Raw genomic sequence first — 17,936 nt, 5'->3', positions numbered from 1 at the left:
TTGCAGGTACCCTGTGAGCCTGTCGTCGGACCTGGAGTGGCGGCCCGACAGGTACCAGGACGCGAGCGAGGTGCAGCTCGACCCGCGCGCGGGCTCGGCGCCGCTGGCGGAGGACGTGCAGGTGGACCCGCGCAAGGACTCGCAGAGCAGCTCGGAGCGCTTCCTGGAGCAGTCGCACTCGTCCATGGAGCGCGCCTTCGAGGCCGACTACGGGCACTCCTGCGACTACAAGGTGGGGTCGCCGTCCTACCTGGACAAGCTGCTGTGGCGCGACAACAAGCCGCACCACTACTCGGAGCCCAAGCTCATCCTGGACCTGTCGCACTGGAAGCAGGCGGCCGGGGCGCCCCCCACCGCCGCGGTGGCGGCGGTGGCGGCGGACGCGGGGCCGCGCGACGAAGAGCCGGCCAGCCTCTTCCTGGAGATCGCGCAGTGGGTCCAGAGCACGCAGGGCGGCCCCGAGCGCGCCAGCCCGCCCCCCGACGGCCCCGAGCGCCGCCTGTCGGCCTCCCCGCCCGGCCGTCCGGCCCCCATCGACGGGGGCTCCAGCCCCCAGTTCGACCTGGACGTGTTCATTTCCCGCGCCCTGAAGCTCTGCACCAAGCCCGAGGACCTGCCGGACAATAAACTGGGCGACCTCAACGGCGCGTGTATCTCCGAGCACCCTGGCGATCTCGTGCAGACTGAGGCCTTCTCCAAAGAAAGGTGGTGAGGGCGGCGGAAGGGCGCTCCAGGCCATCCCGAAGACCATCCTGGGAAAGCAGGGCCTGGCAGGAGGGGGCCGCCTCCCTGGCTTCTCCACCACCCCTTCCGCCCCTCTCTGCTGCCTTGGGGTTAGCAGAACACAGGAAGGATCCGAGGAGCGAGAGGAATGTCCATTTCTTAAACTGCCTTAATAACTAGCCTTTAACCTCTGGGAGAGGGTTTGAACAGCAGCCGAGATTGGGGGTTGATCACCTTCCCAGTGAGGAAGAGGCCCTTGTGTTTTTATAAGTGACAGTGTACAGGGCAGGAACGTCTTAGCAGTCTGCAGGCCCCACCTGGGTGGCTGTGTGCAGTGGAACCTTGCAGGCAGAGCGTTGGAACCACCTGGCCCAACTAGCCTCAGCTGACAGATGTGGAAGGACAGTGAGGCCCAGAGAAGCAAAGTGACTATAAGTTCAGGGCCTAGTCAGTGTCAGGGCAAGCCTTGAATCCCGGGCCCCTGGCCCCCAGGCCAGTGTCTGTCCATTAAACAATGTCTTCCTCTACTGGCGTCACTCTGGCTTTTCGCTCAGAAAACTTGGTTCAAGATGTTTCTTCCCTGTCCATTACCATCTGACCCATTCTACATGCTTTTACTCAGAGCAATGCCCCTTGAATTATGAGATTGGAAACTGAGCCAGCTTCTTTCCCCTAGTCACCAAGCATATCTTTTTCTGGCTCCTCAAGTATGTAAATATTCCCATCTGCCTCACCCCTGTAGTATTTGCCTCACCTCTGTGCGGTCTGAAATCTTGGTTGCAGATCAGACCAGTCTGGGCTCTGTGGGTAAAATAACCCATTCTCCCAGGCCTGTGCACACACCTTTTCCAGAACTTCCTATGCACTTTCATGACACACGCACAGACACAATGACACAGCTCTTGCTCCTGAGGGAATGTCATACACAGGTGAGTTTGAAGACAGCAATTCCAAGAATCCCTCCAGCCTGCCCCACACCCCAACCCCCATACTCATAGCCCCGCTCCAAGCCTACCTTGGGAACTCATGTTCTCGGCATGAATTGCTCATTCGGAGGAAAGCAGCGAGGTGCCTGCCTAGAGCAAATGTGTTAGGAGAGAAGATTTCACACAGGGCCCATCCGACTTCATTAATACTGCCCTTGATTTTGATCATCCATTTAGCCCCGGCAAAGGGCAGGCCCTGAAGAAATGCACTGGAGAGCAAGAGGCCTTGGGGACAGGGAATCCGGAGAGGTAGGAAGGTTTGAAAGGTGGGGTGCCAACATCGAGGGCCCTCAGGGGTCAGGCACCAGCACAGGGACCCCACGACAAAAGAAAGGACTCGAGGCCACCATGTCCCTCCTAGCTTAGGCCAGGATGAGTTCGGAGCATGCCAAAACAAAGGTGCACTTGTACGCAGAGCCTGGCGGGGGATGGTGTGTGGGCACAGCAGGCCCTCTGCAGAAGCATGGAGCCCAGCCCCCTGGAAATGCTCTGCCATTTCCACCACTGGCGTTCAGCTTCCCCCAAAGATGCCCACAGGAGCCAGTCTGTAAACAGAGGATTCCTCAGTGTTGATCTTAGGCTGGGTTCACCCTCACCTCAACCGCACCTTAAATCTAATCAGCTAACTAGGATCTGTGCATTGAAACCTGCAACACGTTAGAAACTTATATTTAAGAACAACCATACTGACCAATTTTTAAATGGAAAATATGTAAATATGAAGTGTCTGGGTTTCTTTCTTTCTTTTTTTTAAAGAAAAGGAAATGTACACCATTTCTCATGTGCCATTTGTCCTCAAAGGGCGGCTTTACTTTTTTGGTAAAGGAACAAGCTGCTGATCTTGACCAGGAGTTCATATATAATTGTTATTACAGAGGAATTGCTATTACTTACTCATGTTTTAAAAAAATCTATTAAACATTATTAAACTTGATCAGGATGGGCCAAATAAAGCTTTATTGGAACATAGATTCGTTTGTTCATTTACTTACTCTCTCATTCATTTACACATTATCTGATCCCGTCTTTAACAGCGGATGAGCCATTGGAGCCTGGCTGGCTTCTTCCTGTACCCATGAAGGCCAGCGTTTTGAGGGTTTGCAGTTGCAGGGGAGGCGAGGGGAGAATCTACACAGATTGGTAGAAAGGGAAGACATTCCAGAATCACCTGGGTCAGGCCCAGTGTTCGTATAGTAGATTTCAAACCATCTTTTGGAGCCAATTCCAAACCTTCTGACCAAGGCTGGTCCTTGGTCCAATAGCTTCTTCCTAGCTTGGGGCTCTATTAGTAAGGAAAGTCAAATGGGGCACTGGCTTAGTTTCCTTGAGAAGCAAACTCTGAGACAAAGAATCAAGTGTGAATAATTTGGGGGTGGGAGGAATGACCTCAGGAGACGCTGAGAGGTGATGGGGAAGTGATGGGGAGGGGAAAGAAGCCAACAAAGGGTGCAAGTCACCACTGTGGGCAAAGCAGCTTCATTCCGGTGTGGAGCTCCATTAGGCAGAGTAGAACCTCCACCTCAGGGCCTTCCCACCCTGCCCGTCCTTGGCTGATGAACACACTTCTGGCTGTCACTTCCCCAGCACTTCTGGCCTGTTCTGCACTGCAGCAAAGGCTCCAGTGGACAGAGAAAGGCCACAGGCAAAAGGACACAGGTGCTGGCAGGTGGAAGTTGGAGTGGCATGCACAGAAAGCTGAGGACAAAGGGGGTCTCGGTAGAGCACCAACTACACCCACAGGTGTCAACACTGGGACTTAATGTTGAAGAGTGTTCAGGACCCAGACAGAGAACACCTCCTAGTGTTGGCAATACACTCAGGTTTTCTCAACCCTTCCTATCCCCTCCTCCCGGCCTATAACAATCCAAACTGGTCACAGGGCAGGAAGCTGCACTTTCATAAAGCTTCAGCAAGTAGAGGTAAAAGAAGCTGGAGGTACTACCTAAGCTGGGTTGCTACCTAAGCTACCCGTGGCTTTTCCTTTCAATCTGCTAAACATCCCAAGCCCAGCATCAGTGTCCCAGCCATTAGTCCCACTCATCAAACTCTGGGATCAGTAATCCCCGTCACTGTTGAGATTTGGTGTCAAACCAATGGGGGTCTTTGTGTCAGAACCTACTGGCAGGCCTGTGGTGTGAGCGCAGGAGCTCTTTTCTTGCCTATGCATAGGGTCACTTTGATCCTTGAGACTTGAATTTTGCTTTTTACACTAAGAACTTCACGAAGACCATAAAAAACCCTTCCAGACTTTGACATTCAGAGTTCAAGTTACTTAGTCTCCACTGATGTCTCTTTCTTGCTCTGCACGTTCTCGACCAACAGGAATGTTAACACTCATATGCCCTGTTACTTTAGCGCCCAGTGGCTAATTCCCATGGCAATGATAATGTGGGATCAGATTGGCCCTTGGAGCACCTACTCCACCCAGACCCTCTGGTCAATCTTAGTTGACAGGCTTGTTGCAAACAGGCTCTGTTATGGGAAAGAACAAGCATATGAATGACAAGTTTGTGTCTAAGAGCAAAACCTCCCATCCAACAATTTTTCCACCCTCTTTCTGGACCAAAACAAGGCTTACATCTTCTCCACTTTAATTCATGGGCTCAAAACTAAGATAGAGCTTTAAATGACTGAGAAATTCCTTTGCAGAAACAAGGACACTGTGAGCCATGCTGAGATGCATCAAAATATGGTTGTAGGGGTCCCAATGGCCATCAGAGCTTAGTCACTACCGTCTTGGCTTGGTTCTCAGGAATCCTGGGATGGGGATTCCTGAGTAAATGATTGATGGAGGGGATGCCTGAAGGCGAGGGGGAGTATGGGATGCAGATTAAGGCTGGGGAAGAACACTCAGCAAGCACATGGTCCAGGCTAAAGACCAGCTTCAGCTCCACCCCACAGAGAGCTCTGGAGCACACATTGCACCATGGGATTGACCCCACCTTGAGGAAAAGAGGACAGCCTTTTGTGCCTCCATGTCAGCCAGTCACTGGTTGCAGGCTGTGAGGGTAGGGTGGAGGAGCAGGGCCTATTCAGCAAAAGCAGTTTTCCTAGGAGCAGCCGTGAGCCATTCAGCAGCCAAACCCACAGCCACTGGGCAATTGGCAGACTCACTGCTGAAGGGGACCTATCTGAGTAGGGTACCACCCACATCACAGAGCATTGCACTAGACGCTATGGGGGATAAAGAGGGAGAAAAGGGGACTGCCCAGCAGACTTTTATGGTTTGAGTGGATAAATGGGGCAACTATATAAAACCTCTGAGGTGCAAATAAGAGACCTTCAAAGTTCCCCACCTGGTGAGCACTCCAAGGCCCAGTTCCAGCCCTTTCATTACAAATTTCCTGCTGTTAACTTTCCCAAAAGCAACCTCTCCACCACTGCCCCCTACCGTGCAACTCTCAGCCAGGTGACTGTGTTGGGGGTCCCCAAGACCACCCTCAGGCTTGATAATTCACAGCAAGAAGGACTCCCAGGATTCAGAGAAGCTGTTATACTCATGGTTATGGTTTATTACATGAAAGGATACAGATCAGCACGGGGAAAAGGTGCATGAGCTAAATCCAGGAGGAGCCAGGTACAAGATTCCAGGTTTTCCCTCCCAGTGGAGTTGCATGCGGACACGCTTCATTCTCCCAGCAGCAATGTGTGGCAACACATGTGAAGTATTATCAACCAGGGAATCTTACCTGAGCCTCAGTGTCCAGGGTTTTTACTGGGGATCAGTCATGGAGGACTCTGGACTGATCTATGTTACTCAGTCTCCAGCCCCCCAAGAGGTCAAACTGATACAGCCTGGCCCAGAGCCTCAGACATACAAAACATTCTTATCAGGCAGGGTATTCCAAAGGCTCAGAGATTCTCTCTCAGGGGCCAGTCAAGGGCCAGTGCTTCTGAAGATAGGCCTTCCTCTGGAATGTACAGTTGATCCTTGAGCAACAGGGGTTTGAACTGCATGGGTCTACTTATATGTGGATTTTTTTCAATAAATGTATACTACTGTACTACACAATCCACAGTTGGTTGAATCTGCAAATCTAGAACAATAGATAGAGAGGGCTGACCATAAAGTTATATGTGGATTTTCTACTGTATAGGGGTCGGTGTCCCTAATCTCCATGTTGTTCAAGGATCAGCTGTACTAGGCCCTGCTGAGTTAACCCTCTACTGCCTGGTGACATTGAATATATTTGTGTCTCCTGCAATTCTAAAGTCACGTGAGAGTTTGTCTAATGTGAACATTACAGCAAAGCTGAGGCAACACAGCTGCTTGTAATAGAAACCTTATTTGGTAAAATATGTCTACTCATTTTTAAGAATATGCAGCATTATTTAAATATAATAATAGAAATAGCATGCATGCTGAGGCAGGTGTTAGGCAATCTAACACCTGAGATGCCTTTTCTTATTAAATCACAGTCTGCTTATGAAAGCCCAGACTGTCACCAGATTTGCAAGCTAGCTCACTGCTCATTCTGTCAGCGTGGTTATTACCACTGGGGCAATTGTGCCACATGCATGATGGATTGCTTTGGGAAGCAATCATTTCCAGCGATACCAGATCCGCATTGGAACACCACGCTGCAGCTGTGGAGTTCTGCGGCTGAAGAAGCTCTCTGGCTGTGCAGCTGCCTGAGGAATGACCACATGAAGCAAGAGGCACAGTTGAGAACTGAGGATGCAACAGTCAGGCTGAGCCACGGCCAGCTCCAGTCCTCAAGAAGATGGTGCTCTGGGGGCTCTGGAGGTGAGAAGGAAGGGAAAGACCAGACTCTTTACCTACAGGCACCTACCAGGTGTGATTAGAGGGTGTGACGGTTAATTTTATGTGCCAGCCTGACTGGGCCATGGTGGCTGGGTATTTGGTCAAACGTTATTCTGGGTGTTTCTTTAAGAGTGTTTTGGGATGAAATTAACATTTGCATCAGTGGGCTTTGAGTAAAGCAGACTGCCCTTCATAATATGGTGGGGCCTTACTCAATGAGTTGAAGATCTGAACAGAGAAAAAAACTGACCTCCCCAGAGCATGAAGGAAATCTGCCAGCAGACAGCCTTTGGGCTTAAACTGCAATGTCAGCTATTCCTGGGCTCTCCAGCCTGCTGGGCTACCTTGCAGATTTCAGGTTTGTCAGACTCCAGCCTCCATAATTGTGTGAGCCAATTCTTTAAAATAAATCTCTCTCTCTCTATCTCTCTACACACACACACACACACACACACACACACACATCTTATCGGTCCTGTTTCTCTGGAGAGCCCTGACTAGTAAAGAGGGCAGGGCTTTAAATGTACTATCCATTTTAATCCTCACCACAATTGAGGAGACAGATGTCATTAAACCCATTTTAGAAATGAGGAAACTGAGCCACAGAGAAGTTAAATAACTTATCCAAGGTCAGTATAACATAGGGTTTCAGAACAGGAATAATAGAGCCAGACAGCCCGGGCTGGAATTCTAGCTCCACCACTCACACGCTGTGTGTGACCTGGGGCAAGTTACGTAACCTTTCTATGCCTCCATTTCCTCATCTGTAAAATGGGGATAATAACAATAATAGCTATCTCATAGAATCATTGCGAAGATTAAAGATGTTAAAATATGTAAAGCACTTAGTCTTTGTACAATACAGTGTTTGATGTGTAGAAAGTGCTTTATAAGTGTTTGATTAGTAATTAAGATAAACAAGATAATACCAATAGTAAACGGTGGATCCAAATTTGTACCTAATAAATAACACTTTCAGTGTTATTTGTTCTCTGGGGTTTTTACATTACATCAAACATGTGGAAAATCCACATCTCCATTAAAAACAAAAGTCAAGAGCAAAACCCCACCATCTGAAGTATTTGCCCAGCACACAACCTCCCTTCTCTGAGAAGTGTACTCCCGCATTCACAGTGGAGTCCTCTGCATCCACGTTTGTGTTATGGTGACCTCCTTCCCTCACCTGTCCCACCTCCACCCAGGTGACTGGACCAGGGCACACACCTGACCTGAGTTGGGCCAATCACGTTCTCCCTCCTGGGAATTTAGATTTAAGATGCAGAGACATTTGTCAGTGTTTGCTGTTGCTTGAACTGAGGACAAACCAACCTCAGAACTGTGAGGTGACTAAGTTCACTGTGTATCTTTAATCATAAAGGGAGAGGGAAAAGCAAGAGGAGAGAGAGACAGAGAGACAAAGAAACTGCCCTAGTGCTGGTCAGGTTTCTCCCAGTTTCAGTGTCTCGTGGGGACCTGACTGCACCTTCTGCCCCTGGTTCCCATCGGTTACCCCATGACCTTAGACTAACACCCCTTTATGTGCAACTCCCTTGCCTGGACTCCGGGGGCTGAGGAGAGCCTTGACTCAGCAGCCTTCCTGCCCAAGCCTGTGCTGAACCTCCGCACCTGACCTGGATGGGGAGGAGCTGTATCCCCCAGCATCCTTTCACACTTCGGCACAGGTAGCTTGTCACAGCAGCCTCCTGTGCTTTGCAGAAAAGGGGAAGAGACTGCGTGGTAGTTCCATGAGGGGAGGGGCTCTGGGAAGGATTTAGATAAAGCCCTCACCTGGGTCAGAATTGTGTGAACCCAACTGTGGGAGAGTAGTGAGTGCCAGGTGGCAGGGGAAGATGTGGAGGGACCTCTGGGGCCAATTTCATCTCCTCTAAAATTCTGCCTAAGGCTGCGCTGAACTGAGCAGGGCAGAGGTCAGTCAATGGCAAGAGCAGCTCCCAGCTGCCAGCCCCATCCCCTCATGATTTCCAGCCACTTTCCAATTTGGTAGCCACTCGCCACATGTGGCTACTGAACCCTTGAAGTGTGGCTGGTCCGAATTGAGATGTGCTGCAAGTGTCAAATACACACCAGATTTCAAAGATTTACATTCAAAAAAGAATGTAAAATATCTCATTCATAATTATATTGATTACATATTAAAATCACATTTTTGATATGGTATTAAATAAAATATCAATATATTAAAAGTAACTTCATATGTGTCCCATTATTTTTTTCAATACAACTGGCTAATACAAAGTTTTAAATTACGTACGTGCCCCACCTTTTACTTCTATTGGACAGCACTCTCTGACACTCTCATCGGGAACAAACTTCAAAAGATCAAGGACAAGGGAGGGAGATGCGGGAGGGAGGAGATATGGGAACGTGTGTATATGTGTAGCTGATTCACTTCGTTATAAAGCAGAAACTAACACACCATTGTGAAGCAATTATACTTCAATAAAGATGTTAAAAAAAAAAAAAGATCAAGGACACCAAGTTGTTGGTATAATTAAACTTCTATCAAAATCTGTGAGCATGAGAGTTTATCCAGCCAACAAACGTCCTCTGACCATAGGAAGGAAAAGAGCCACAGCTGTTTTTTACCAAATGGATCTCATTAAATTAATTACATTACCACTGGACAGCTCATTCAATGCCCTCAAGGAGTTTTAATAAAATCAGCAATGTTAGAGCAGAAAGAGACCATCTACTGAATCTTACCCTAGAGATAAGGTTGTAGGTTCAGGGAGAGCTAGCTGACCAGAGTAAGGTCATGTAGCAAGATGGTGGCTTCTGGCTCATAATCTAATGCTCTTCCTTCTACAGCATGATGCCTTATCTTGGGGCTTGAAGCATTCACTGTGGTTGGCTATCCAGAAGTAATTTCCAACACCCTTTCCTCTTGTCTACGTCCCTAGAGGCTGAAAAACTTTGCTTTTCCAACCTTCCTGGAAGCATTCTACAGCCATGTGACCCAGTTCTCGTCAATGAGGTATAAAGGGATGTTTCCTGAGGATCTTCTCAATACATATGAGAAGAAAACCTTTTACCTCTGCTTCCTGCTTTTGAATTTGGATGCAGTGCTGGAACTGCAGCAGCCATCTTAAGATCATGAGGCAACAAGCCAAAGAACAAAAGTTAAACAGACTGTGGGGGTAAAAAAAGAGGGATAGAAAGAGCCCAAGTTCATAATGATGTCATTAAGTTACTGAACCAGCCCTAGAGCTGCCTACTTTCAGACTGTTTGTTAAGAAAACAATAAATATCCTTATGATTAAGCCATTAGTCTTCAGTTACAAGTTTTCTTCAACTTGCAGCTGAAAGCATCCCAGTGAATACTTATTTGAAGGTCCCTAATTCCTCCACTATCTTATCCTGCTTCATTCCTGTCACTGTTACAGTCCGGGCTCCTACAGCTTGGTAGACTCTTGGCTGACCCCAGGGACATATTTCTGCTCAGGGTTATGCCTTTTATTGCAAAGAACCTGGTTTTTCCTAGAACATATGTGCAAAAGTTCCCAACCAAGATGAGTGTTTGGGCTCTCTTGTAGATACAGCCAAACGTTGCTCTCACCCCCTCCTGCCACCCAGGGAAACCTTCTTGCATTATTTATTGTGTCTTTAACCTATAGTTCTCTAGCCATCCTGTTTCTCCAGCCTATTTCCCGAGGTGTTTACTGGACACCTAGCTCCTCTCAGAAAGAGCCGCAGTCCCCGATTTGCAAGTCCTCCTCCCTGGCTTTCATATCTGCTCCTATCTCCCACCTTTGTACTTCCTGGGAGAAGATAGACGTCTATCCAGAGAAGTGCCCATCTGCAAGCCCCATTCCCTCATGACTTCCAGCCACTGTCCAAATTCAGTAGCCACCGGCCACATGTGGCTACTGAGCCCTTGAAATGTAGCTGGTCCTAGTTGAGAGGTGCTGTAAGTGTCAAATACACACCAGATTTCAAAGACTTAGTATCCCCTGCAAAAGACTGTAGAATATCTCATTCTTAATTATTTATATTGATTACATATTAAAATTATAACATTTTTGAAATCATATTAAATAAGATATATTAAAACTAACTTCACCTGTCTCTTTTTACTTCTTTCAATGTGGCCGGCTAATACAAAAGTTTAAAATTATATAAGTGCCCCGCATTATACTTCTGTTGGACAGTACAGTTCTAGAATGCTATGGGCTGACTATGGCCTTAATTCTTCTACAATAATATTTCATTTCAGTGAGGTCTTCATCTTCTCAAACTAAAAGAGTGACCCCAGAATTCCAGGCCCCAAGCAGTCGATGTGGAACAGGTCTCTTTCAAATCAAATCAGATCATAAAAGTGTTGGCCTCTTGTCTTAAAGATTGTTTGCAGACTCACTTATACTGCCCTAAACAAAAAAAAAAATAGTGTTTATTAAACAGATACAATAGTGTCTCTTGAAATCTGAGGGCCAGAAGCAGAATCGAGCCTCACGAGGGACTTAAACAGAAGCCCTGGAGAAGCCAAGAATCCAAGTTCTTCTCTTCACCTCCCTTTGCAAAGCATTTTATTATCTCATCTCCTGGCCCACCCAACCACTTTCATTTCACCTGAAGCCCTGAAGCTGAACGTCCTTCTGCTTTTTCTGAGTTTAGCAAAATCAATCACTGAAGTCACCAGAGCAGAGTGGAGGATCAAGATGACCCGCTTACCAGATTACAGGTAATTTATTTTACCTCCAGTGGTGCCAGACACTGCATTTTACATTTGGATCCCGTCACGCTGAGCTGTGATTTATTTATTAGACTTGCCAATGAGATGAGTCTGCCTGGTGCGCACAGAGGAAATTTCAGTCTGAATCAGAAAGCAGAAGGAGCTGTGCCAAGGATGGGCACTGATTTAATGGTGGGCGTGCCTCCTCACCATCAGGGAGCTTGTAAAATTAGGTCAAAAAGGAGGGAACTCGTTAAGATAACTCATTATCACAAAGATCTGCATATGTGGAGGACTGTATAAACAAAACTTCATCCCTTGAAACCCTAATGGGACCTGGTCAGATAAAAAAAGCAGTCAATAAAAATTAAAAAAAAAAAAAAAAAAGCAGTCAAGGTTAGACCTCTCGTGGGGGTGGCAGATGTTCCCCAAATGGACTGAACAAAGCTCTGCAGAGAAGACCCCTCACTGACCCTCCTACTCCATTCTTTTCCCAGCCAACACCTCTCACATTCCAGTCCTTCCATTCTTGCGTGCACCATGTTACCTGGAAGGAACAACACATTGCACTAGCATGAGATCCTTCACCAGCTACATTAAGAGCAAGGCCTAAGAGAAAGCGACAGAGGTCAGACCAGTTCGGGTGAGACCCAAACTTGTCCTGCAACAAGTGTGAGCTGCAATGGAATGAAGGGTAGCAGAATATACCACGCCAAAATAAGCCACTTTGGCCTAAAAATTATTTTGAGCTGAAGGCAATTAAGAATCAGCAAGCACGGGGCTTCCCTGGTGGTACAGTGGTTAAGAATCTGCCTGCCAATGCAGGGGACATGGGCTCGATCCCTGGCCCAGGAAGATCCCACATGTGGCTGAGTAACTAAGCCCGTGCACCACAACGACTGAGCCTGCGCTCTACAGCCCGTGAGCCACAACTACTGAGCCCATGTGCCGTAACTACTGAAGCCCGCACGCCTAGAGCCTGTGCTCCGAGGCAAGAGAAGCCACTGCAATGAGAAGCCCACGCACCGCAACGAAGAGTAGCCCCCGCTCACTGCAACTAGAGAAAAGCCTGTGTGCAGCAACAAAGACCCAAAGCAGCCAAAAATTAATTAATTAATTAATTAATTTTTTTAAAAAAATAGCAGCAAGCGCAAGAAAGCTCAGCTCTCCCTATCTGTTCTCTTTTCTGCCTAAAGAGAAGATATAAATTTTCCTTTGACTGGAGACAGACTCTTATCAGCCCAGAGAAGGCACCAGAGGAATCTGCAAACAAACCTCACTCCATTTCCTCCCATTAATTTACCTTCCTGCCACTTGCCACCTTTGGAGGGCTGAAACTGCTTTCCTTTGTCTGTTATTTCTCTACGGATGCATTGTCCTTTGTTGAAGATGCTATATAAGCCAGAGTTCGGAGCCACCGTTTCGAGTTACTCTTCATTTTGGATTTCTCCCATGTGATGTGCACTGTATGTTAATAAACTGTTTTTCTCTTGTTAATCTTTTTGTTAGGGTCCCACCTGAAAACCTAAGATGCTTAGAGGTGAAGTTTGGCCTCCCCTACAAGAACCTCTCTTCAAAGGAAGAGAGATGGAAACCAGGAGGAAGAATCATTGGCCACTTGATGAAGGAGGTTGAGCTGGGCTGAGGATGAAGGGGGAATTTCCACAGGGAGATGTGGGGAAGGGCCTCTGGGAAAAGTTTTTTCTGGACAAAGGCTCTGCAATCCATCCCAGGAGAGACTATGAAAAGGTGGGGATGATAGAGGAGGAGCATTCAGATCAGAAACCCTTGGCAATGTGAGGCCCCAGAGCTTAACCTTCTTTTCTTCCACACTGGGAGCCTTCCGTATTTCAGATGCTGCCCCCTGGGCCGGCCTGGCTGCTAACCTGGAGCCCCGTAGTGCATCGTTCCGTGGTAGTAAAGCCCAAGTTGACCATTTCTCCTTCTAGAAACTCTATCGCCATGTTTCCCAAGCCGAGTAGCTGGGGAGCTAAGCTGGCCTGTTGTAGCAAGAGCAATGGGACAAGAAGATGTGGCACATATATACAATGGAATATTACTCAGCCATAAAAAGGAACGAAATGGAGTTATTTGTAGTGAGGTGGGTGGACCTAGAGTCTGTCATACAGAGTGAAGTAAGTCAGAAAGAGAAAAACAAATACCGTATGCTAACACATATATGGAATCTAATAAAAAAAAAAAAAGATGGTCATGAAGAACCTAGGGGCAAGACGGGAATAAAGACACAGACCTACTAGAGAATGGACTTGAGGATATGGGGAGGGGGAAGGGTAAGCTGGGACAAAGTGAGAGACTGGCATGGACATATATACACTACCAAACGTAAAATAGATAGCTAGTGGGAAGCAACTGCATAGCACAGGGAGATCAGCTCAGTGCTTTGTGACCACCTAGAGGGGTGGGATAGGGAGAGTGGGAGGGAGGGAGATGCAAGAGGGAAGACGTATGGGGACATATGTATATGTATAACTGATTCACTTTGTTATTAAGCAGAAACTAACACACCATTGTAAAGCAATTATACTCTAATAAAGATGTTAAAAAAAAAAAAAAAGAGCAATGGGACAGTGTTTCTCGTCTCTTCTCTAGATCGTGCAGGACTCCCAGCCTTAGCCAACTTCTTCTCCACGTGTGCACCAAAGACGCCATCTCGGCCACTCCTTGACACCTACCATGTCTCCCCTCTTCAGCTCAGGCTCTGAGAGGCCGTGTTTGCTGCGAGGCCCCTGGGACGAATGTCCAAGTGGCAGTAGCTGCAGAGAAGCTACGGTGAAGCCCTACTCAGAGCCCCTTCCTGTAGGTGCCAGAGCTTCTCAGAAAGTCTATAAATAGAGCCATTCTACCTTCTCCTGCATCTTCCTACTGCTTCAAGGCTCCCTTCACTCAGACAGAGGGCGCAGGAAGGCTCAGTCCCCTGAGGTAGCCTCCCAGCAGGGCCTCCCCACCTGCCTCTGAGCGGCCAGTCCTGTCTGAGCTCTGGGGCTCTGTTCCCTGCTGTTCCCTGCTGTTCCCTGCTGTTCCCGCCCGCCCCAGCCCGACTCTGCCTGGAAAGACAAGGCAGGAGCCAGGCCTCCATGCCCAGACCAGTTCCAAGCAGGGCACTCTCACTGTTAACACCTCTGGCAGCTTGCGAGGGAAAACTTCTCAGTTGCTTCTTGTAATTTTTGTTTTCCCTTCTCTTGTCACACCCCTCTGCAGGGGCCACTGGCCAAAATCAATCACCTCAGTGTCTCCCCATCACTTATTCTCTCACCTGCTGCAGTCCAGCCTGGGGGAGACATTTCTTTTGCACAAACCAATAGGATGACAGATGGGCCATCAATATTCATGGCCTGGAATCTCAGGAACTGACCCTTCCAGGGGGAGGATTCCCGGGTAGCCTGGGCTGACAGATCAGAATCAGGCTCAGCATTCTCTGCTCTAAGTGCCAGCTCAGTCCTATCATCCGTCCAACAGGGCTCAGCCCCACCTGCAAATCCCAGCTGGTGCCCCGATGTGGTGACGCGCCCCAGAGGCCAGAGCTTCCACCATCTGACTTAGTGACAGGTTACAACAGAAAGGACCAAGAAGGACTCCCATAGGAATGCTTGCAAATCCAGGCACCCCGAAGGAGTGTCCATTTGAGAGAATTTACTTACTAGGTAACTAGACCTGGAGTGACCCCAAGGCAGTTCCACCTCCCGGGCCCCTGATTTACACTGCAAATGGTCTTCCTGGAACCAAAGGCAAGAGTGATGGCAAGAGAGGAAAGAACTGGAAGCCAGCCTCTCACCCTCTCCAAGGACACCACTACTCCACCGTGCTGGGGCCAGACATCAACCCTCCCTGGAAAGTGCGATGCTTCATTTTAACTGTCTGTTTACATGGCTCGTAGCTCTTTGGAGGTTTAAGGAGAACCAAACAAGTGATGAGACTGGGATACGGTGACAAACCCTCATTTTTTGGAAGCCTTGATTTTAATAGCTGTACTTCCAGCTCAGGGGTGCTTTGAAAAATAATGATTGTGAGTATGGATTTATGTGTGTAAAGATTATGAAGCAAACAGTTTATTATTATTATTGACATTATTATTATTATATATAAATCTCCCTCTGTAAACCACCTGAGATGAAGGCTAAATGTGTTTACTTTGGGGGCTGAGGTAATGGGCAGTGGAAAACTATGCCCTTCTAAGTTAAAATCATCGGCAGTAGTCCAGAGAAGGTGAGTGAGGTGTTCCCACGGGAAGGTGGAGGTCCCAGAAAGGACTCTCACTGCCAACCAAAAATTAGACACCTGGGTCCAGAGTCCAAGCTGCTGGCTGTCACTCTTCACATCAAGACATGGGACTGTTGGAGAGGAAAAACTTTTCCTCCCCCCTCTTATGTTCTTAATCTGGGGTCTGTGAATTAAACTGACAAAAGACAGATTAACAAGAGAAAAAGGTTTATTTGTGTACACATGAAAGCCAACAAGAGAAGTAACTGGCTTGTTAAATACAGTGGACCCTTGAACAGCACAGGTTTGAACTGTGAGGGTCCACTTATTCATGGATTTTTTTCAATAGTGAATACTACAGTACTACTCGGTCCAGGGTTGGTTGAATCCACAGGTGCAGACGAACCTCTGATGCGGGGGTCCAAATTATACACAGATTAACCCCTGCATTGCTCAAGGGTCAACTGTAGGTGAAGTTAGAGGATTATATACCTCTAGTAGGGGAAAGGTAGGGGAAAGAAAAGTCTTTTATGGGCTTTTGGAAAAAATAAATGAGTTTTTAGGAGAGCAATCAAGAGATAAAATTTGTGATAGTGTTTGTCTGTACAAGTATGAATAAACTTTCCATCTCCTTCAGGGCCTCAAAACTCCCCTAGAGGAGAGATTTAATGTGGATTTTATTCGCATTCTCCCTTCTGGGGGGTAGATCTGCCCTGTAGAAGAAATTTACGGCAGCCTTATTTCCCAGAGTTTGTTGCTTTTAATCAGATGAGGAAAGCAGCCCCAAGGAGGTTTCTTTCTGTATCTTTTGATTCTCAATTGCCTTCAGCTCAAAATAATCTTTATGTCAAAGTGGCATATTTTAGAGGTGGCGTATTCTGGTCTCCTTCACAACTGAGAGGGGACAGTTTTCAGCGACCGCCCCAGAATGAAGCAGCCGCACGGAGCCGTCGCGCTAGGTTTCCATCAAAGGCACCTTGCCCTCACTGGGCACTCACCTGCCCAGAGCATCCTTCATCTTCCTGCCACTACCCCCCACCATGGCTCCCGGCTCCCTTCGGCTGGATGTGGAGGAAGAGTGGGGTGCGAGGAAGAAACAGTGACCACTGTCAAAGGAATCATAGCTTCTACCTTTACTGCTGTTTTGTTCCTAACTAGCCTGGGAAGTAGTGGTTAGGGGTAGTTAGCTATAAAGGAATGTTAAGCAATTTTAATTAAGGCTTTGAAATGCAAACCCCACATACTGAGCAGAGGGGTTAACAGTTCGAAACAGTGGGAGGAGGTGCATTATTTTTAGATATCTCAAGAAGCTAAGAATTTGCTGGAAAATACCCACAGAACCAGTGTCAAACGTGAGGGGGCAGGGGTCAGGGGGTGGTAAGGAGAGGACCAATCCTCAGGTCAGGGCCAGAAGATGGCCTTCGCTATGCTGAGGAGGATGTGAAAGCGTAAGTGGGGAATCTGGCTGAGACAGAGAGGGGCCCTGGGCAGCGTCTGTGAAATCCAAGCAGCTGGGTCAGCGAAGCAGGGCTCTGGTTGTGAGATGTAGGGCTAGACTACAGAGCCCAGGTTTAAACCTGGCACGGCTGGTCCAGACAGAGGGAAGGAGAGTGGATTCACTCTCCAGTGAGGTGGACTGTGGGAAAGCAGAAATGTAAAGAAGGCTTGGGGCACATGTATGTATAGTAGTGAGAAGACCTCAGGGCCAGGAGATAGGCGTTCTGGGTCCCTCGCCTGCCCACTTCTATCATGGGGAGTGTGGACCATGCCTTGTGTCCGTTGCACGAGATGATGGGTCCAGAAGTGTGCCCTCTTATGAAGTCCTGCATGTACGTGTAGTGGGAAAGATTACTTCACAAGACAGAGCTAAGGTGGACACACACCTGGATGGATGGCTCTAGGGCCACAAGAGGTTTCCTCTGGGCAAGTCTCCACAGCAGCAAAAGCCCCAGGCAGGACAGGACAAAGTTAACACTGAACACGCGGAACACGGCTGATGAAGCACTTTTATGGTGCTTAGAGCTGAGATGCAGCATGAACAAAACCAATCCACTCCTCCCCTAAAGGACCTGGCAGCCCGGTGAAGGGAGTTGGAAATTGATCCACCATGGCTGCTCCTAGGCTTCGAGCATCTCCAGTCCGACTCAGGGGAAGTCCCAAGCCAGCTCTTCACTTGGGGACTCTGGTGCCTTCCATCTGCCACTCCTGGGAAGCTGTGCACCCAAAATTGGATCAAATGCCTGGTGATGGAATTACTAGGAAGTACAAGGAGGACTGAGGGTGTTGGGAGGGGGAGAAGTGTGGGCAGCAGGCTGGGGGTGGGGGGAATTGCTGCGGAGAAAGCAGCCAGCAGCTGCTGCAAAGAAAGGCCTGGAGGAGAGGAAAATGAGATCTGACCCGAGTGAGCGAAGACAAAGGAACAGGCAGGACCAACCTCCTGTCCCGGGTCTACTGACCACCTGCTCCAGGAGGGAGGGGCGGCGGGAGGTCCCACAGGCCCGCAAAACGGACCAGACTTGCTTCTGGGCCGAGTTAACTGTGTCCCTTCCTTTCC

At 48.2% G+C, this 17,936-nt stretch overlaps 1 protein-coding gene and 1 long non-coding RNA gene across 5 annotated transcripts in view; one reads left to right on the top strand and one right to left on the bottom strand.

Moving 5' to 3' along the window:
• Positions 1-2,680, top strand: part of MAPK4 (mitogen-activated protein kinase 4) — a 180,417-nt gene extending 177,737 nt beyond the window's left edge. For all 4 annotated transcript variants that reach the window (XM_082416592.1, XM_082416594.1, XM_082416591.1 and 1 more), the window contains exon 6: positions 7-2,680. In XM_082416592.1, coding sequence (XP_082272718.1) covers positions 7-712 — 706 coding nt within the window. In that variant the 3' untranslated portion in view covers positions 713-2,680. The remainder of the gene's footprint in view (positions 1-6) is intronic.
• A 2,515-nt stretch (positions 2,681-5,195) lies between these two features.
• LOC309639467 lies at positions 5,196-16,452 on the bottom strand. The gene is made up of 2 exons (XR_014251674.1): positions 16,381-16,452; positions 5,196-6,450 (listed from the first exon to the last, which is right to left on the bottom strand). It is a non-coding gene; the product is annotated as an uncharacterized lncRNA (long non-coding RNA).
• Positions 16,453-17,936: the final 1,484 nt, after the last annotated feature.

The sequence above is a fragment of the Balaenoptera physalus genome (genome assembly GCF_965194825.1).
Source record: "Balaenoptera physalus genome assembly, chromosome: 12".
Lineage (NCBI taxonomy): Eukaryota > Metazoa > Chordata > Mammalia > Artiodactyla > Balaenopteridae > Balaenoptera > Balaenoptera physalus.
The sequence above is the reverse complement of the archived record's forward strand: the minus strand, read 5'-3'. Positions and strand labels throughout refer to the sequence as shown.